At 39.0% G+C, this 21,190-nt stretch overlaps 1 protein-coding gene across 3 annotated transcripts in view; it reads left to right on the top strand.

Annotated features, from left to right (window-relative positions):
• Positions 1–21,190, top strand: part of MINDY4 (MINDY lysine 48 deubiquitinase 4) — a 79,126-nt gene that overhangs the window by 42,647 nt on the left and 15,289 nt on the right. For all 3 annotated transcript variants that reach the window (XR_010030413.1, XM_063175368.1, XM_063175247.1), the window contains exons 14-15: positions 12,939–13,002; positions 15,623–15,784. Coding sequence is in view for 2 of the 3 variants with exons in the window: in XM_063175368.1 (XP_063031438.1) it covers positions 12,939–13,002; positions 15,623–15,784 (226 nt within the window). In the remaining variant the exon portion in view is untranslated. The remainder of the gene's footprint in view (positions 1–12,938; positions 13,003–15,622; positions 15,785–21,190) is intronic.

The raw sequence follows: 21,190 nt of genomic DNA, 5'->3' as shown, positions 1-21,190 counted from the left end.
TCATGTGTCACTCTCCAGTCAGGATTGGCCACTGGGGGTGTCTTTTCCCTGCTTGCTCTGAGGTGTTGCTGTGAGAATCAGTAAAACAATGGCTTTAGCTGTGGGAAAAATAAAAAAGGAGACTGATTTTGCAAGTCAGGAGGAGGCTGTGGACTTCATTAAGGTTGGCTGCTCATAAACCTTGGAAAATACATGTCAACATCTTCTTCCTTGCTGTGATCCCACAGCTCTATTAACTGCATTTCTGTAGCCCTTACTGCTCCAGAGAAGGGTTCAGACCTGTGTCAAAGTTATCTGTGCTGTTCCCATTTTGGTGTGGTGGAATTTTGGTTGTTAACTGCATTTCTGTAGTTCTTATTGCTCCAGAGAAGGGTGTTCAGACCTGTTTCAAAGTTATTTGTGCTGTTCCCATTTTGGTGTTGTGGAATTTTGGTTGTTTGGAGGTGCATTTCTTTATTTAATTTATTTATTTCAAAAGCCAGTTGGTATTAAATCAAATCACATTATGGCTCCTTATCAGTGTAGGATTTCTCACACCCAATAATTCTGTCCTTGGTTATTACCAATTCACCTTTTTCTCTGAAATATGTTAATGAACAGTTTTTCACTTGAGGGAATCAAATTATTAAAATTATGTTATTCTCTGCACTTACTCTTCATTCCTGTGGTACTATTTTACCTAACTGGAGAAGTTAAATCTCCTTAATTTACCATTCTAATCCATCTTTGAAATTAAAACATGCAGAAGCACCAAATCATGTTAAATGCTGCCCATTATTATGCCCTTTACCATGGTGAAATTTATCTATTTATCATCTTGTGTTTTCTTCTGAAATCATTTATGTATTGCAAGCAATCCTTCCTCTTCTGGTCCATTGGCAAACTATTTTTACTTTTTTCTTTTTTTGTAATTTTAACAGTTCTCTCTGCCTTTACTCATCAAGAGAAGTTTTATTCTATTAGTTTTTTTATTCTATTTCTATCCTATTTATTATTTTTAGTAGCAGGAAATGATCATTACTGCGTTAATAATTTTTTTCCTATATCCTTTCTGTATCATTTACTGTAAAATAACCCCAATTCTGACACATTACTGGACATTAAATCTCTCTCAGTCGTGCAGAATTTGAAAAGGAAAGTGATGCTCTGCTGGCTGATGAGCTGTGGGTGGAACAAAGGGTCCCCCACCCTCAATCCACTTTCCTTTGCTGACACCTTTTCCTGTGCCAGAGCCAATCTCTAATTTGGAGTTCCCCTGAAATTCACCTTCTCCCCTGATGCTGAAGAAAGGTTTTTTTTTTTTGTGAAATATCCTTTTGGCTGGGCCAGGGAGAAAACTCCAATTCCGGCTGCTCATGGAGGTTCCCATCACTTGGGGCACTCTCAGCTCTTGGTGGAAGTAGATTTTCCTGTGAGCCAGTTTTCTGGGAAAACCTTTTTAGAGGCAAACTTGAGAGTGCCTGGGAGGGCAGCAGCAGGGGGAGGTTGTGTCTGGGAGCACTTTGCACTCAGGGCTTGCAGTTATGTGATATAAATAGATGTCATCGTGGTTTTTCACAGCTTTTGGTGTTTGGGAAACACAGGGGAGCTGCTGGGTTTGAGGGGAAACAGCTGTCAATTATGTTACAGTGCTAAAAAACAAGGAGCTGAACACAACTGAAAAAAAAAAATATATATATATATATTTGAGAATCTCAGAGCTCCCCAAGAGCCATTTGTGATTTTGCAACATGAGGAAAGCAGGTTGGATTTACCAGGAACAAGGGGAGGAACAATTAGAAGAGATTTTGTGGGATCCAGGCCTTGGTGGGGAAGAATTGAGCCCATTTTTGTTGGGGTGAAGTGAACTTCTGTGCCTCCTGCTCGATGGGTTGTGTGCAATTCCTAATTTTCAGTATCTTCCCTGCCATTGTGGGAATTGTGAAGAGGCCCTTGTAGCCAAAATGTTCACTGGGCAAGAGCTGCTTGCAACATTGATCAATTAATAAATGCAGGATAATGAATGCAGCTGCTAAAGGGTAGTAAAGAAGGGAGTTTGATTGAAAGAATTTAATTTTTTTCCTTCAAAAAAAAAAAGCAAGAATACAGAGATAATCAGCGACAGCCTTAGCAATATTTGTGGGAGGATGTGAGACCAAGATTTGAAGCTTTGTGCTTTCAAAAGAGGAGTGGATTGATGTGTGAAATGTCACTTTCTAATCCTTGGGAGAGAGGGTCCCAGGAACAAAAGGGGGTTTGGATGACAAAATAGAGGAAAGGAGAGTAGGGTCTCACTCTAGAGAAATGTGTAGGATTTGCCAAATAAAATGTGAATATAAGGAAGCTGTTTAATTTTGTAAATAAAAAATGTGACCCAAGTGGAAATGTGACCACAAAGGCAAAGAAGAGGAAATGTTGGATTGGGTTTGAGGTGTTTGCTGTATTGGAGGACAAGAAACAAAGGCTAGTGGTAATGAAAAATGAGTAAATGAGACTCAACTAAGGAAAAAAGGGCAGAATCAAGGAGACAAAGATGTTTTTATGCTGGTTCTGTTTGTTATCTTGATAGGTGAAGGACTGGGGAACTGGGAAACAATGCCAAAAATAATAAATGGGGGGAAATTGTGGAGTTTGCCCATTAACTGAGACATGTGACTCTTGTCCCCTGGTAAGGAAATTCAGGAATTTCATCTGGATTCACAGAAGTGGAGGACTGGAGGCTGAGGGACAGCAGATTTGGTGTGGATGTGCAGCAGGAAGGTCACGTGTGGGAATAAAAGCAGATTGCTCCCCTGACGCATCCAGCTCCCCGTGGAACTGATCAGGATAAATCAAAAAAGCGGCGGAACTGAAGGAAGGGAAGGTTATTGTCTCATTCTCTGGGGAGTTTCCTGACTTCTTAAAATAGTGCAGAGGAATGAAAAAAGTGTGGTGAGCAACAATCTTTGTCATCAGTGGTCTGAGTCCTGGTGTTGGAAATTGGAGAAAAAAATTGGTTCAGATGAGGTCGCACGTGAGGAAATGAAACAACAAGTGATTTCCTTATCACATTGATAGCAAGATATCAGGAAAAGATGTGAGGTTTCTCTGTGGAGTGGAGGTGGCTGATATCAGGAATAATGTAGAGAATGCTCCAAGTCTAAATGAATATTCTGCCTTTCAGTAAGGAGAGCAACACAGTGCAAAGCCGGCATGGCTGGTTGGAGTTCATGGATAATAACTGCATCAAATCTGTGGCAGGTGGAATTTAACCTGGAAAAGTGGTGATGGCTCCACAATGGGAAGGAAAAAATAAACCAAGGATCTTTGTACCTACACCTCATTGCTAAATTTATTCAGCACTTTCAAGCTTTTCTCTTGCTTTGCCAGACTTTATGAATGGATCTGATCCTAAAGCTTCCCTTTGTCCTGCCTTATTTAAATATTGAGTAACTTGACTTGCAGTTGTAGGAGCAAATGGAGAATTGGTGGTTAAACTAAAAAAAAAATAATAAAATATTTTAATTGGGACTTAGTAAGAGATTTTTATTTGATATGTCAAATGAAAAATCATTTACTAATGTGAAAATAGCACATCTTTTAAGGATTCTAAAGTGATGAAGAAAGGACTCAGAAAGTGTTGTTAGCATGGGCAAGGTGGCTGATGGAATTTGTTAATGATCAGTCTGGGATTAAAAATGTTTTATTCCCTATAATAATATCAGTGATGAGGAGGGACATGGGGACTGTGATGGTCAAAGAATCTGATTTTATTGTGGACTACAAATGCTTCTATACTGTTTTAGGAAGGCTGGTGATGTTTAACTGCAATGATTGGTTTAAAGATCCACATCAGCAAACTTACACATTTTAAACATCTCTTGCTTACAAAAGTCTGATGTAATTTTCTTTTTTCAGGTAAATCCATCAGATTTGATTTCTTGCAATCTTGATTTAATCCTCAAAGTTCTGTTTGCTCTTGCCAAAGCATCCTGTTACTAAATCTTATGCTAATAAGGTCTAAAGTACTCTCTGCTTTGTGTACCCCAACATCTCCCCCTTTTCCTTTCCACCAAAACCACTCTTTTAATGGCCTTATTAATTAATCTCTGCAGACATTGAAAGGTATCATGATTAATAGAATTATTACATACCTATCTTAAAAAGAATCTTCTAGTTAAAAAACTCCAGCCATTAAAAGGCTCAGGCTTGATCTTTATAAATTAAAAATATTCCTTATGGCAGATGCAGGAGGGAGGCATTACTGGATTTAGAAAGGCTGCCAGAAGTAAAATTGCATCAAAAGGTTTGATTCTTATACACAGGGGTGATAGGAAGAAAATTCTTAAAAATTTTAGACTGATTCCTTCCTGTGTATTTAAAAAAAAAAAATCCAATTTCACAGAACCCAGGAGCTCTAATTCTTGGGGTTCCAAGGGTGTTTCAGGAAGGTAAGGGGCCAAATGTGATTTGATTTGATTCCAAAATCAAACTAAATCACTTTTAGTGTAAATATTAGTGCAAATTTTAGTGTAAATATTAGTGCAAAGTTCTGGAGGAGCTATATTCCCCCCTAATTTTATGATTTTTTTTTTTTAAATAACATGTGGGACGCTGAGATGGAAAAAGGGAGTGGTGGTGTGCTGATGGAGTGACCTGATGACTGAAAAGCTGAAAGGCTCTGTCAATAGAGAGAACAAATTGTGCTGTAAAAAAGAGTTGGCCCGGCCTCCTGATGAGGGCAATAAAAAAGGAATTTATTTTCACTACAGAAAGTGCAAGGTCTTGCAAGCAGAGCCTGCTCACTCCTGTGCTGGGGGTTCACCAGCTGTAAATGGCAGCGTGAGGAGCGGCAGAGCACGCAGGGACTCTGAGCCAGCATTAAAAAATAGCCTGGGATCTGCTCTGGGGGTGTGTCAGAATGGCTTTAGGAGGTGAGGAAATGTTAATGGATTGTGCAAGGCACTGATGTGTCCTTAGAGAAACACCATGGCAGGCTGGGCTCGCACGTTGAATCTGGGGGAAGTGTAGGAAAAGCACAGAGAAGGGGAAGAAGGAATCTGTTTTGTCAAAGAAGAATTCTAAAAGAATGAAAGTTTTTATGTTTTCTGGCCTTAAAAAAAGCAAATTTTGAGGTGGGACATAAGTGTTTCCTTAAAACTGGGATGGTGATGGTTGTAAATAAACAAGAAAGGCAGAGAAAAGGATTTAATTTAAAGATCAGAGATAGTACAGAGAGAAAATGCATCAGTAAACCTCATCAGAGTGTGAGCAGATTGCAGGCTCCTGACCTACCTCTGAGAAAAGTATGGAAAGCTGAGAAAACAACCAAGAAATGTGAATTTCTGTGAAAGAGAGTAACTGGAATGGCTGGGTTGTACCTGCCAGATGCAGAGAGCATCATCTTCTCTTCTCCCTCTCCACAATTCTGCTTTATCCCAGTGTGGATGTGGCTGTAATCCACACCAGGGCTGATGTAAACGTGGAATATTCTTCTGGGGACAACCTGAGTGTGGGGGTGTTCACAGGGGTCCCAGGAGGAGGGAAGAGATGAGAATCTTGACTCCATGTTTCAGAAGGATGATTTATTATTTGATGATATATATTATATTATATTATATTATATTATATTATATTATGAGAAAATGATATATTAAAATTATACTAAAATAATAGGAGAAAGGATTTCATCAGAAGGCAGGAAAGGAAAGGAAAGGAAAGGAAAGGAAAGGAAAGGAAAGGAAAGGAAAGGAAAGGAAAGGAAAGGAAAGGAAAGGAAAGGAAAGGAAAGGAAAGGAAAGGAAAGGAAAGGAAAGGATAATAAAATCCTGTGACTGCTCACAGCCTCGACACAGGTGGCTATCACTGGTCATCAAGTAAAAACAGTTTCACATGCTGGGTAAACAATTCTCCAGGTCACATTCCAAAGCAGCAAAACATGGAGAAGCAGAAGTTTCTCAGCTTCTCAGGAGAAAAATCCTAGCAAAAGTATTTCTCATAAAATACGTCTGTGACACCTGAGATTTGTGGGTTTAGCTGCCCCTTGTTTCTATAGGACTGCCCCTGCAGGAACAAGGAGAGGTTCTGCAAGCCTGTCAGCCTGTGTTTGATAGGGAAAAGATAGGAAATTCACTAAGAAATGCAGCGAAGGATCATTCTGCTGGAATATTCTCCGTGTTTCCAGCAGTAATCCCAGGGTTTCACAAGCTGCCAGCGGTGCCCAGGTCACTGAGTTTATCAGCCCTTGATGAAACCTGTCCTCCATCAATTTCTCTGAACCCTTCAATCCCTTTGGCCCCCACAACCCCTGTGGCAATGAGCTCCCCACTGCAGAAATGTGTTTTGTGAAGGAGTTTTTTCCTTTTTTTTTTCCCCTTGAATTGCCCAGTAAGTTTAAGTGTCGTTCTAATTTTTTAAGGTTTTCTAAACTTTCTGATGTTTATGTTCTTGTAACGAACTTTCTCACACACTTTCTGTAAATAATTGTTGTTTTGCATTCTCTTATGGAAGAAGAAAAATTTGATTGGCTGTTGGTTTGTCCAGTGTCATTGGAGAGGTGGCACTGTCACCCTCCAGTCCACTGTCACTTTTGGAAATCTTTAAATGTCGGAGTCAGAAATTAAAAAGTCTCTTTTTACCTTAAAAAGAACAATGTGTCTGCATTGTATTATTTCGTGTCCTATAGTGAAATTTAAGTTATGTGGAATTCGTGTTTTGAAAAGTAGTGAGGAAATTTTCCTTAATCATCTCCTTATCTTGGAGTCCACCAGTTGTGTCCTGGTCTCTGCAGCCTCTTCCCACAGGAAAACTGCTCCTGGTTTTAACCCTCTTTCCTTCTGACCATCAGAAATTCCTCTGGCTCTGCAATATCTAAATGCTCAGATTGTAAGCATTAGTTGAGCTAAAACCTGTAGTAAGTTAACTTAAAGAAATTCAGCTTTTAATTGGTTAAAAGAAATTAAACTTTCAATTGGTTTGTCCAGTTGAGGAGTCCTCTTCAAAGAATGGCTACAGGGTGTTTTTATTCCTGGATCAACCTTATTTCTGACTTCTCAGGTTTTAATCTATAAAAATAAAAAAAATAAGCTTAGTCTGTCTTCAGTGCCGGAATATTTGTGATTTATCCCTCCAGTCCTTGGTATTTAGAAATTTGATGGCCATGGCCAGGTTGTGGCTTTTATGTGTGTTCATCAGATGGAGAAAAGGAATTTTCATGAAGTTTCTTCCTCTGCTCTGCAAATTACCTGAGCAAGGTCACCTAAATTCTCTTCAGGATCTACCAGTTTCTATTCCATGTACACAAATTTAAAGAATTCAGAGGGATTGTCTGTTTATATGTTCATCTTTAGATATAAAAATCAGTTACATGAACCCTGCCCTGCAGTGATTAATCAACTTTTTCATCTTTCCAATCTTGTTTTTTCCCTTTTTCCTGTCCTCTAGCAAATCAAAGCATCTCAGAAATTAATTATTTTTATTTTAGGGAAATAAAGGATATTGATTAAAAGACTGCAGAGGTGTGGAAGAATAAGTGTGATTCTACTACAAAATGCAGCAGTAACAAATAAATTGTCAGATTTTGGCCAAATTTCAGCAGGTTACTTTCACACATTCAGATTATTCACCTGTTTGCTGAAGGATCAATGTGGTGAGATAAATACAGATTTAACATCTTTGCCTGTTCTGTTGCACTCAGGAGGACATTGCATTTAGTCAGGAAGATAATTTCTTTAAAAAAATTAAGTAGTGGGTTGAACATGCCAATAGATTAGTAATTTTCCCGTCAGGTCTATCCCTGTGAAATTAAATACTTCCCATAATTTGTCAGCACTGTGGAGCAGCAGAGCTGATGAATTAACCTGCCTGGGTACCTCAGATCATTTTAAGAACTTTGTGAAATTAGCAGGTATGTGGCAAAAGTGATAAATAAAGAATGAAGCCACTTCCCCTGGTCTGAATCCCAAACAATATTTTATGTTTTGTTAGAGAGGCTCTTTCCTTCTTCTTTGAACATTCATTTGAAACCTTTGCCATGTGCCAGTATTAAAAAAAAAAAAGAAATATTCTGGAACATTTACACAATGAGGCAGTCACCCATCCTGTCATTTTCCATATCCCCATTGTAATTATTTGAAATCCTTATGCTTGAAGATGAGTTTTTTCTCCCGGCCAGCCCCAAATCTATTTTGGGAGTAGACTTGTAATTGTGTGGTTGTTAATGTGACTGTCTGTTGCCATGAACAAAGTGAGGTCACCAATTTTCTGTGGCAGCTTTGCCTCAGAGTTCAGGACTGTAAACCAGCCAGCACTTACTGAAATGTACTCTTTTTTCTTTTATATTATTTTGGTATTTTATATTTTATTTATTTTATATTATTTTTAATTTAATTCTTTATTTATTTTATATTTATATTTATATTTATATTTATATTTATATTTATATTTATATTTATATTTATATTTATATTTATAGTTATAGTTATAGTTATAGTTATAGTTATAGTTATAGTTATATTGTTTATATTATTTTATAGTTTTATATTATTTTATAATATTTATATTATTTATATATAATATTTTATATTATATATTTATATTCTTGTTTTCTATTATTTTATTTTGTTCTGTTATCAAGCCAAGTCATACCTATGGCATGAACTGACTCACATTGTGATAGCCTGGGATTATTCCTATTACAGTTTGTATGGGACTTTTGTATTCAATATTTAATTATTCTCCATTGAAGACTTGTCAAAAACTTTCTTGGAAGTAAATTGAGAGTAAATGTATGTGAAGCATGTGAAAAAATTTATTTCACTTAGTTTTTGCTAAGGAAAAGTTAATCTGATTGCAGGTTACGTTGTACTGGAGATTCCAATGCTCAAAAAATTTATATTTTGGATTTGTATTTATGTACTTTTAAAACTTTGTTGAGTCCATGCAGATCACTGAAGTGTATTTTATCAATGCACCATCAGTGCTAAGGTTTTTAAAGACATTACAGTTTCTACTATCAAATGGTGGGTTTTGTCCATATGTCTTTAGCTTTTAGATTCTTTAGTTTTTTGCTGTTTTTATATCCCAGAATGGATTGATTTCTAGGCAGATTTCTAATAACTGCCTGGAAGTCAGCAAATGGTGTCAGTGTGGCTGTGACAATTCAGAGAATTTAAAGGTTTGGCTCAGAACATCTGCCCACCTTCAGTACTTAACACCCTTTATAAACACATTATTTATAACTTGAAACCAACAATTACAACCAGGCTGAAGATAAACACAGATTCACCAACAGGAGCATGGAGAGGAAATTAATTTATAATATATAAAATATATTCTGGAAAGACTTTCAGGCATCCCTGCCTTAAACCCAGCAGCATTAAAAACCATGAATATACAGGTATAATTCACACCAGCTGTGTTTTGGTGATTTCTGTCATGAGGAGATTTCTCCAGTTGCTATAAATTAAGTTTTTACTCTGAAGCCACCTTACACATCTTTTGGTTTTCACCACATAATGATGTTCATTTTGTGTGCTAATAATGTGAGAAAAAAAATGTTTGCATGCATGAGGACTGAAAGGACAGTTAAACCTCAGGATAACAGCTCACAATTACTCTTTTTTTTTTTTTTTGGGGAAAAAAAAGGCTTTAATACAAATATTTTTTAAAAAACAGCTCAGAGTGAATAAACCATGTGGATCTGAATTTTGCTGTGTTATTTAAGTTCTGTGAGCATATTAAAACACATCCACATTCTGTACATATTTTAGAATCCAAACTCTGTCTTCCCTGGTTTCAGGCAGGCATAAAGCCCATCACATACCTTACAAGTAAAACTAAAAACCAAGCTGGGAGATCTTACAAGTGACCTGAAATTTAGCAAACTCTCATTGTCAACTTTTGGATTCGTATCAGCACAGGGAATGACTTCTGCTGAAAAAAGAATGGAGCCCATGGAGCACATGCTTGATTTAAAATCTTTATCCAGGAGATTTTAAAAATCATTATCTTGCTTTCTGCCTGGATAATTTATTTTTTTAACAGATTTTATAGTATTACCAGGAGAGGCAAACCCCACTGTTCTGCTCTAGCAGCCAGCATTCTCCTATCCCACTCTTCAGCTGGGATATGAACTAGCACAGCACTGGAAAATAGTGATAATACAGCACAAGAAAGGAATATTTAACATTAACACTGTTGATTTTTAGTGTCTTTTTACTGATCTGTGATTCTGTTGCAGCAGCACGTGTTGTGTTGGGCTGTAAATTAAAAAGGGATTCAGGGAGTCAAGCCTTAAATCGTTGTCTGATGATCATTGGGATTATTAAAAGGCTCCTGGCTTCAAATTAATGGGTTTTCTTTCTGTTCTAAAGTGATTTAAAAATTATAAATTGAAATTTCCATGCTGGGGGAGTCATGTTGATGATAATGATTTATAGATTATGTCTGCATTGACATCTGACAGCCAGGACAGCAGAACGGACAAACTCTTCGGATTTGCCCGTCCGCCGTGAACATCTCCACGCCCTGGCAAAAACCACCCACAGAATCGTGACCATCTGATATTTCTACAAAGCACGAGGTGCACTTGCACCCGAAGCACCCCAAGCACACCTGCAGAGAGGCTGGGCAGCCTTTGGCAGGTGGGGAGAGGAGCCCTGAGCGCGTTGAGCGAGGTGTAAATCCCGCGGCCGCGCGCCTGACGTCGGCTTCCTCGGCAGCGGGGCTGATTGCAAAGGCAGATGTTGTTCCTCCTTCTGCAGGAGCCGAGATCCACCTCCAGACCCCCAGGTTGTTTGTGCCTTCAGATGGAATTAGAGCTTCCTGCCATTGTGTGTGCCGTATGTCCCCTCGTCCCCGACTGACGCATGTTGGACGCTCTGCCCGCGGCGCTGGCGAGATGGGGCCGTTGCTAAAACTGAAAAATGGCCAAAATCCAGAGATTTTTATCATCCCGTCCATGCCTTGCAGTGGTGCACGAGGGAGTTTTCCGTGTCACGGGCACACTTTCCCCAGCCTTTCCTTTGATTTCACACGGGCAAGAGACGTCAGTGGCACTTTGTTATGTCTGACGCTGACTTGTGAATTGTCTTTAAAATAAGTGTTTTTGAAAGGGGTGAAATACGTTTTTATAAAAGGGATAAAATGCGTTTTTCAAAATGGGAATTGTGATTCCGTGACTATGACATTTTTCATAATTATTTTAAATACTTTTAGGGCTGTAAACCTTGAAAATACATGTTACATTCAAAGAAATCTTATGAGAAGATAATTACCTGAAGTTTGGGAATTGTGATTCCACGACTTTTACTTTCTTCAAATTACTTTAAATACTTTTAGGGCTGTAAACCTCGAAATTATTATATGTTGCATTCTGATTTTGGCATCCAAAGAAATCCTGTGAGAAAATAATTACCTAGCATTTGGGAATTGTAATTCCACAGTTTTGCCTTTCTTTCAGTTATTTTAAATACTTTTAGGGCTATAAACCTCGAAATTATATGTTACATTCTGATTTTGGCATCCAAAGAAATCCTGTGAGAAAATAATTATCTAAAGTTTTGGAATTGTGATTCCCTGACTGTGACTTTTTAAAAATTATTTTAAATACTTTAAGGGCTGTAAACCTCGAAATTATATGTTACATTTTGATTTTGGCATTCAAAGAAAACCTATGAAAAATAATTATCTAAAGTTTGGGATGAAGGCAGGAAACGTCCTGGCTTTTTACTTAATAGATACATTTTTAATGGAACATATGCATCAATGTTAAGGGAAAATTTCCAGCTAGCTGTACCCTGACCACATCAATTCAACTCCTGCTTTGTCAGAAACAAAATATTTTCATTTTAAAACAAAATTAATTGTGCCAGTTGTCAAGAAACATGGATATTTGTATGCATGGATTTGCCAAATCAAATGGGAATGAGGATGTGTACAGAATAACTAAGTTTTAATTGATCATTATTCAAGTATTCTCTCTACCTCAGTAGCAATATCAAAATAAGGATGGAGTCAAAACAATTGAGATCAGCATATTTTATACTGAAGGAAAATAGCTTTTTTATGACCCATAGAATTAATCAGGGGGTTTTATTGGCACAGCTCCCCCACAACTTAGTACATTGATTTTCCTCAAACCTAGATTAAACATTTATTCGTGTGTAAAATAATGCTTGAAATTCCATTTTATCTACAGGATAAAAAATGATCACAGTTACAACCTTTATTGTTTAGGCCATCAACCAATCACTGATGCAGTAATTCCAGGAGTTATGGTAGTGAACTTAGGTTGGGGACACATTACTCCTTAATTATGGGCCATGCAGTTTCACTGACTTTTCTCTTTGATGTCACAACATATAATTAGGGGCCACACAGCACCATTATAAATGTGTACACCTAGAGGGTTTTGGGTTTTGTTTTTTTTTAATTTCTTTTTTTCATGCACAATGTAGTGTATAGATCGCGTGGATATATTACAAGTATTTATGATAGGAATAGCAAATAGCAAATCTTACCTGAGTACTGGAATGTGTTGCCCAGGTACTTTGTGAAGTCTGTCTTCTTAGAGAGATTCAGAAACCAGCCAGGTGTGGACCTGGGAAATTTGCTTCAGGTATCAGAGGTTGGGGGGACAAAGGGACCTCCAGAGGTCCCTTCCAACCTCACCCATTCTGTGATTCTGTCACACAAACAGCGCCATAATTCTAATTTCTAAAATTCTGACTAGTGGTGACAATGACTTGTTTTCTCCTCTACAGTTGTTTCCTTCAACAAACCAAACTTCTGCTTCCCACAGGCTTACTTCAGATTTTAATTTTTTTTTTTTTTTTTGCCATGTTAAAATCGTCTTGAAAGAACTCAGAAAATACAGGGCTATGTTTATGGTTGAGAAACAGTTTTCAGTAAGATTTAGAGATGAAAAGAAGCAATTGTACTGAAATTTGATTGGTTTTAAATTTGTGTTTCCTCTGCAGGGTGCGCAATGACTTTGATGTGCTCACAAACCGCCTGATTGGCAGCCACGGCTACTGCACCCAGGTGAGCTAAAGGCCCAGTTTTGGGGATGTCCTGTGCCTCTGCTGAGAACTGACCTCTGCAAGAGATGGATTTCTTATTTTTGAGTCATAGAGTCATGGAATCACAGAATGGTTTGGCTTGGAAGGGACCCTAAATCTCATCTTGTTCCAGCCCTTCCAACCTTCCACTGTCCCAGCTTGCTCCAAGACCCATCCATCCCATTCTTCAACATCTCCAGGGATGGGAATCCACATCCTCTCATGACAACCTGTGCTAGGGCCTCACCACCCTCACAGTAAAGAATTTCTTCTTAATATCAGCTAAACCTTCAGCTGAAGGCCATTCCCCCCTGTCCCATCACTCCATGCCCTTGTGAAAAGTCCCTCTCCAGCTCTTTTGCAGCCCCTTCAGGCATGGAAAAAAATGATTTATGAAAATAAATTGGTGGAGATTTATGCTATAAAATCTCCACCAATTCCCTTTTTTTTTTTTTTTCCCTTATTCCCATATCCTCAAGCACCTTCATCCTTTATTGCTTTTCCTCGTGTTTTGGCACATTGCTGTCCTTGCTTTCAGAGGTTCTGCTTTGCAGGCTGGTTTTTTGGCTTGAATGTGCCTGTAGCTGTGTGTCCATGTCCTCACACTCCTCTCATCTTCCTCTTTGGGACTCCTTGGTTGATTTCAGTGCTGAGATATTGCTGTGTTCCCTCCATTCCCTCTCAGAAACATGCCTGAGTTTCCATGTCTGACCCTACAGCTCCTCAGGGATTCCAGGATCCCATCCATTGCCCTTCTGGCTGCCACAAACTTCATGTTCCTCTCTTGTTGCTAGAGGACTTCTGTACTGTGACCACACAATGGTTCCTCAAGAATGTGGTAGAACATCAATGATGGTGAATAAAAGTGCTAAAAATATCAGTAAAAGCCTCTAAAATCTGGGGAATCCTTCAGGAGAAACACAGAGCTGTAATTTTGTGCAGTATTTTTAAAACCATTTCCAAACTGGCCATACCAGAGTTATTCATGTCTTTGGGCATGGTAATTTGCAGTATTTTTTCTGGAAACTTTCTCTTTGTTATTTCCCCTCCTGGTTTTAGCCATATGTTATTTATTAATAGTGAGCTGGTTCACTGCTGCAGCAAAGTCTGCTGTTAGCTCTGCTTCCATGCACCCCAGCTGGCCCTGGTGGGATGTTAGCTGAGAAAAATATCCCAAATCTCTGTTCTTGAACTTCAGGCACACTCACATGTGTAAATGCCACCCACCCTCTCACAGGTATTTAGCTTCTGACATCCCCCTGCTTCAACTGGAGGGGAAATAATCAGCAATCATCTCTAGGAAATATCAAGATCTTGGTGATCAGAGTCCATATGTAAATGTTTTACTGAAGGAGATCTAATGTCATCCAGAAATAATCAGTGAGAAAGAATCATAATGTAACAAATCTTGTCCAACATAAAAAATACATCACTAAGCACATACAGAAATGTCATGTAGTACTGACAGGCTTTGAGTTTATACCATTCATGCTGTACTTTTCATTGTACAGAAGAGGGGACACCAAAATGTTTTCGTTTAAAAAAAAAACCAAAACAACACTTAGATGAGATGTTTGAGTGTTGGATGTCAGAGAACATAAATTATCAGCAGTTTGCCTCCAGAAGGGTGAAAATTAAAAACTCCTCTAATATTTGGACTTCAGCAAAGCTTTCAATACTGTTTGTCAAAGAATCCTGATGCGTTGTGCAGGCTGACCTAGAACAGAGGCTGGACAGAGCTAAAGAATAAAGCAGGGATTTATTCAAAGGCCTCCATGGCTGCACCTTGGGCAGCACCAGAGCCCAGCCAGGGCTGCACCCAAGATGAACCAAAATGGCCCCAAAATGCACGAGCGCTCCCGGGGTCTCTCCCTGGGATCAGCTCTGCTCCATTTGCACCTTGCAGTTCATTGTCCCATTCCAGCTTTAGCCCTGCAGTCCCACCCTGCTTGTTTTTCTCTCTCCAGCCCACGGTGTTTGTGCTCTGGGGCTGAGATTTGGGTCATTTGTCCTTGGTGCCCAGCTGGAGCAGGAATTGTTTTGTCTCCCTGCTCTGTGCACAGAGCTCACCATGCCCTGATGTGGAGCCCAGACCCACACACTAAAGCAGCACAGAATCTGAAAATATAAAAGCTAAACCTGTGTTATCAATCTTTCTGGATAAAAAAGTCCAACTCACAGCTGGAAAAGGATTTTTTCCCCAGAGGGTGCTGGCACTGCCCAGGCTCCCCAGGGAATGATCACAGCCCCAAGGCTGCCAGAGCTCCAGGAGGATTTAAACAAAGCTCTCAGGAACAGGGTGGGATTGTTGGGGTGTCTGTGCAGGGCCAGGAGCTGGACTGGATGATCCTTGTGGGTCCCTTCCAACACAGAATATTCTGTGATTTTATAATTTCCTCATTTTACTTTGGGGGACTTTGACAAAAATATCTGGAATCTTTTTATAATCAATTTTGAACAATAAACCTAAAGCAAATCCATAAATTTGGGTCATGTACATATGTAACTTCACATCAATCCTGAATCAGTCTTATGCTAATCAATCTCTGTTTGATTTTTGTTTTCTTTTTTTTTTTCCTTTATTTCAAACATGTCCCAAACAGGAATTGGTGAATTTGCTTTTGACTGGCAGAGCTGTGTCCAATGTTTTCAACAACGTGATCGAGCTGGACTCTGGGAATGGCAATATCACCATTTTGAAAGGCATCACGAGTCGCAGTGATATTGGTTTGCTGTCCCTGTTTGAGCACTATGATGTCTGTCAGGTATGCTTTCCAATAAAAATTTCATTAAAAAGAAAATAGTTTCTTTTAAAATCAGCTTTGTGTAGGTAAAGCAGCCAAAAAATTACTGGCTTGGTTCAGTTTATCTTTTCTGTGCTGTAGTGGTGGTTCTTTTAACAGTAAAAAAATTAAAGACAAATAAAATGGCTGTTAATGCAATGGGATTGTTCCATTTAATTGCTTTTGATAGTCATATTTTAATTGTAGTCATCATGAAAATTAGAAGATTGATAAAACCTTTCAAAGGAGTGAAGGTATTAATTTACCTCAGGAAAAGCTTGTGTAATGATTTCTCTAGTTCTCCATCAACAGGAGATGCAGGATGGCAAGATGGACACTTTCCTAAGACAAGTTCTGTCCTAAGCAACCGATCTTGTGTTTGATCCAGGAATATTATTTGAAATTCTCTTGCTTTTGTTGGATACTTGTAGCAGTCCCACCTGCATTTGCAGCAGCAGCATCCCTATAGAAGTTAGAAAGTGACTACCAAAGGATGTGTTTTTACTGATCTGATATAAATGTGTGACAAAACAAAGCTTGATTTTAACTCCTTCCCATGTGGCTGAAATCAGCTGCATCCTCCTGCTACTGGCAAACTACAAGTTTTGTTATTTTTAATTAAAACAATCATTTACATTATTCACAGGATTACAAAAGGCTTGAATTCAGTCAAGGCATCTTATCAGTGTGCCCAAATCAGATTAATTCAGAACAGAGTAGACTAAAAATAAATAAGCTTCTGTGTCTAGTTCACGCTTCTTTTTCTTTCTATAAACAATGTGACATTTAAACCCTCAAAAAATGGTTATGCATCACTCCAGCATTTTTTCCATTCTCCAGTGAGGAAAATGACTCTGGAGGAGCAAAATGGTAAATGAGGTCAGGGCAGGTAAGAGCTATTTCTTACCCACCTGCCTCTAAAAATAAAATAAGTTACCCAGAGATTCCAACACCATTGTCCACCTATTCTGCAAATTATATGGTAGAGGGGATCTCTTTCCACTGCTGGGCTCTTGCATGGGAGCTGGACTCATGAGCAGGGATCTGTTTTTCCAAGCCAGTGACTTAATCAGTTACAGAAACTCCAGTAGACATAGTTTCCTTTTTTTTATTTTTAAGTCTACACTAGCTGGGCATCTGCTGCAAATTGTCCTGGTTTTTATTAAGAACATCTGGGTGTTCTCTGCATTTCAGTTCAGAGGCAATGTCTGCTTAGGACTGGGACAAAAGTCAGATTCTGGTGGATTTTGGCCCGAAACTGGGGAGTCTCCACTGGAGGGGCCAGATTCTGCTTCCTGTTGTAAACTTTAGAGCAGTTCAGGAAAAAGAAATGTCAGTGGCAGTTTGCAGGGGTGGAACTGAGAATAGAATTTGTCTTTCAAAGTGACTCTCTTATTCCTCTCAGCATCCAATTACAGTGTGGCTCTGGGGCTGGTAGCTGAAGCCAGCCATGGAAAAGGACTGTCAGTTTTGGTTGGGTTTATTTTTTGTTTCCAGGAGTAAGAAAATCCTGAGCGTGCTATATGGTGAATCATAGACACTCGGAGTCAGAAAACTCCCTTTAGGTCACATCCAGCCAATCTCTCAGGGGATAACTCAGGATATTTTTTTGTCCTGTTATGTAGCAGGGTTTGTTTAAAAACCTTCATCCATAAAGTTCCTGCCTTTTTGTTTAGATGGCCATTTTTTCATTAATTTTAGCGCATATAACTGTGATCTTACAGTTCTTCTCATCCATCTCTAAAACATGAATAAATGCAAATAAAGATTTGCAAGTCCTTTTGAATTTGGAGTTTTTCAGTGTTTGGAGTGTTTGGAAATACTATTAATAAATCAGACTCTTCATTTACTTAGTTTCCTCTAATTATAATTTCACTCATAATCCAAGCTGCCCCCTGAACAATTCATCCCCATCCGCTGGGCATTTGCAGCTGATGTAAGAGTGCCTCCCTTTTTTATCAGCACATCCTGTCCAAGGCTTGTTTGTATTCCCCTGCTCTAGACTTGTTCCAACTTACCAACACATTTAGGATATTCAAGACTCCAGGCTAGATGCAGTGAATCCACATGGAAGAAGACTTTTCTACTATTTTATCTAATTTTTCTAATATTTGGAGCATTTGTGTGTAATCCACACCTCCCTTGGCATGGCTTCTGACTTGCAGACATTGTGAGGGCACTTGAATTAATCCTCAAACTCCAACAGTGGCAAATCCAAAGAAAATAATCCATCCCTTCTTTTCCAGCCTGGAGAATCCCTCTGTTCCCCATCCATTCACCTCCTCCAGTGGATCCTGTGTTATCTTTGCTGATGAGAAAAACGTGTGGCCCGAGTAATTTGTCTGCAATTGTTCATGCTCAGTCATCACTCTCAGTCCTGACATATCACCAAACTCTGTGGAGTTTCTGCAGTGTAATTACTTGCTGCAAATTGTTTCACAGTGACAGATGGATCCATTCCATCTGTTCCATGTGCAAATGTTTAGTTTCACAGCGAGATTCTGGATTCTAACGGGGGGAAAAAAAAGCTAAAAGTGCAATTCTGCTGCTTTTCAGTAGGCAAGTTGCACATCTTGGGGTTTCTTTTCTTTGTGCTAAGGAATATCAATTCCACATTATCTTACACGTTTAACTTAGAAAATTGAGATTTTTTTTTTTTTAGGCTTCCTGGGATTTATTTAGAGCATGTCAAGCAATAGGAACTTTTCCACATGAAATTGCTGAGGGTTTGCTCTGACTGCTGAGCTGCAGCAGTTCAGTCTCAGGGAAGCTGAGTGGTTTCTCAGCAGGGAGAAGACCTTGGAGAAGGGGATGAGGCACAGCAGCAATTTTAGCACTCCTGGGTGAGAAAATCCCTGTGTTTGAGTCAGAGCCTTTGGCCTAAATGCCACATTAAAATTGAAGGTGAAAAGACTAAGAATGATGAAATTCTTCCTTTCAAAATGTTTTAAGATGTTAAAAGTAGGAAGAGATGGAAGAAGAGGCTCCTTGTGTTGATGCCAGGTCATTAAATAACAGGGAAAATGTAAAAATAATTTGCATTCTCAGGTAATAAATTTAAACAGATTATTATCATTATTTTAATTCATAACTTGCTAGTTCTTTAATAATATTAGCAACCAATTAACAAACACCACAGTGCTAATTAACATGAATAATGATAATAATAACAATAATAAATAGCATTTATATGCCATTTCCTGTTAGCACATCTGTGCTTTGCAAGAGTGGCAAGTGTCATTTCCACTTTACACAGAGGGGTAATGGGTGAATAAAAGTCAAAGTAAGCTCCTGGCTGAACTGGGATGAGTACAGGTCTGAATCTCTCATTTTAAAGGCAGTGTGGTGCTGGCTGATGAATTTCACCATCCTTCTGAAATGACTTTTGAAACTGCTTTAGGTATGTGCTGTTGTATGTGAAGAAATTGAAATATTCCAAGTTATTTATCACTTTTGAGCCTTCTCTCTGATTTATATTTGTTTTCACCAATTCTCTCCTGTTTTAAGCTGTCCTGTCCTGTCAGTTAAATCTCCTGTTGTCTGACCTCCCAAATTCACCCATTCTGATTCCTGGCTGTCCCAGCACTTTTGGGGCCTGGTGCTTTTTAGTTTTTGCTTCTCTGAAAACGGGGAGGGCATAGACAAAAAAGCTGCACACATTTTTCCTATTTCTTTTCAAAAAGACAGAGCAAAGCAACAGAATTTATTCATTAAAATTCCACAGATGGGAAATATTATCTTTGGTCCTTTTGAAGAAACCACTCTGTGCTATGACAAGGCCTGAATGATGAAATTCAGCACACATGCTCTGTCTCCTGGCACCTCACCTGTGTTTTTGCCCTCCTATAACCTCCTTCCCAGGGAAATGTGTCCCCTAAAAAATCCCTTTTCCCCATCAAATGGGCTGGATTCAAGCCAGGCCATTGGTGGGGTTGTGGAGGGGAAAGTTTGGAAAGAGGGTTTTAACCACCTCCTCTGAGAAACCAACCACAAAAACACACAAGTGCAAAATGGAAACTGATGGTTGGCTCCAATTTTCCAGTTATTTGTCAGGAATAGGGGTAAATGTTGTGCCCTGTAGGTGCAGCAGAGGAAGCTGCTGTTTCTGTAATAAGACTTCAGTGAGCATCACTGTGGGCAAAAACATGGAGTACATTCAAATTTGACTGAAACAAGGCTGAAAAAGTCTTTGAGAAAATCTGTTCTTCATTCCTTGTTTTTACATCTCCCTTTCTAGCCTGGAACTGAAATTTTCTTTAATGAAGCCCTATTGTCCTCTGAGTTGTGGCCAGTTATTTTCCCAGAGGCCAGTCACTGTTGTTGCTGGGGTATTGGCATTGCTTCCCTGCCAACATCCTTCCAAATGAAACAGAATCACAGAGGTTTTATTTAAGACAATAAGGATAACAAAGCCCACATGTTCAGAAGAGCTCTGTGTGCTTTGCAAACAGGTAAAGCAGATAATGGTAAGGCAGATATTTCCCACATGTCTCTCTAGATTATAAACACCTGCATTTGGATCTGGATTTATCCCATCATATTTTAGGTGCTTTTTAGGATGAAAACTCTTTAGGTAGGAGTTCAGCCAACTCCCTGCATCGCTGATGAATGGGAGAGTCTGAATTTCTGACAATACCCATCTCTTGCTTATTTGATTTTACAGCCAAAGCCCAAGGGCTAACTTGCATTAGAGAGCCTAGAAATAAATGCAGAAGTGTTCTGTGGGCTGAATCCTGCCCTGTCCTTGTCATTGCAGTGATGTAACTCCCTGAAGTGGGTTACAGACTTTGTGTGTAGTGAGGAAATGGCAAAATGCTGAAATCTGAGGGAGGGTCTGAATCTCCCTCAAAAATTTCTTCATTTTTTGAGGCATTGCAGAAGAGCAGCTGAGTGGGACAGGGATAAAGAAAAGATCTTGAATCTGCCTGGCACTCTGAGGTCTCTTTTCCTTTTTACATCTGCTGCTTTTTACACCGTGGCAGCATAAGGGAAATTTAATCAGAAGCCAGTGCTTCTTCAGACGTGTCCCTTTTTTCCCCTCTGGTTCATTATCAGAAAGATTTCCTTTTCTACAGAAAAAAAAAAAAAAAAAAAAAAAAAAAAAAAAGGATCCAAAGCTGCAGAGAAATTATCCAGTGTAGCAGTAGTGTTTGCTATTATTTTATATGGCTAAAAACTCTTAAATTTCTGTCTCACCTGGCATAATGCATACCCTGTCAGATCTCATAAGCGTTAATTTTATTTTTCTCAGTCTGATTGAAATCAAGTATTTGGCAATGGCAATAATTCACCCTCGCAGTGTCCCTTAATTGTCTGCATTTATGTGGCTGAGCTGGTGTTTCAGGGGTGCCCTGCATCAATGGGGTCACTGCTCCCCCAAGGGCTGCT

The sequence above is a fragment of the Melospiza melodia genome, chromosome 1 (genome assembly GCF_035770615.1).
Source record: "Melospiza melodia melodia isolate bMelMel2 chromosome 1, bMelMel2.pri, whole genome shotgun sequence".
NCBI classification, from domain to species: domain Eukaryota; kingdom Metazoa; phylum Chordata; class Aves; order Passeriformes; family Passerellidae; genus Melospiza; species Melospiza melodia.
Note: the sequence above shows the minus strand (reverse complement) of the source record. Positions and strands in the feature narration are given on the sequence as shown.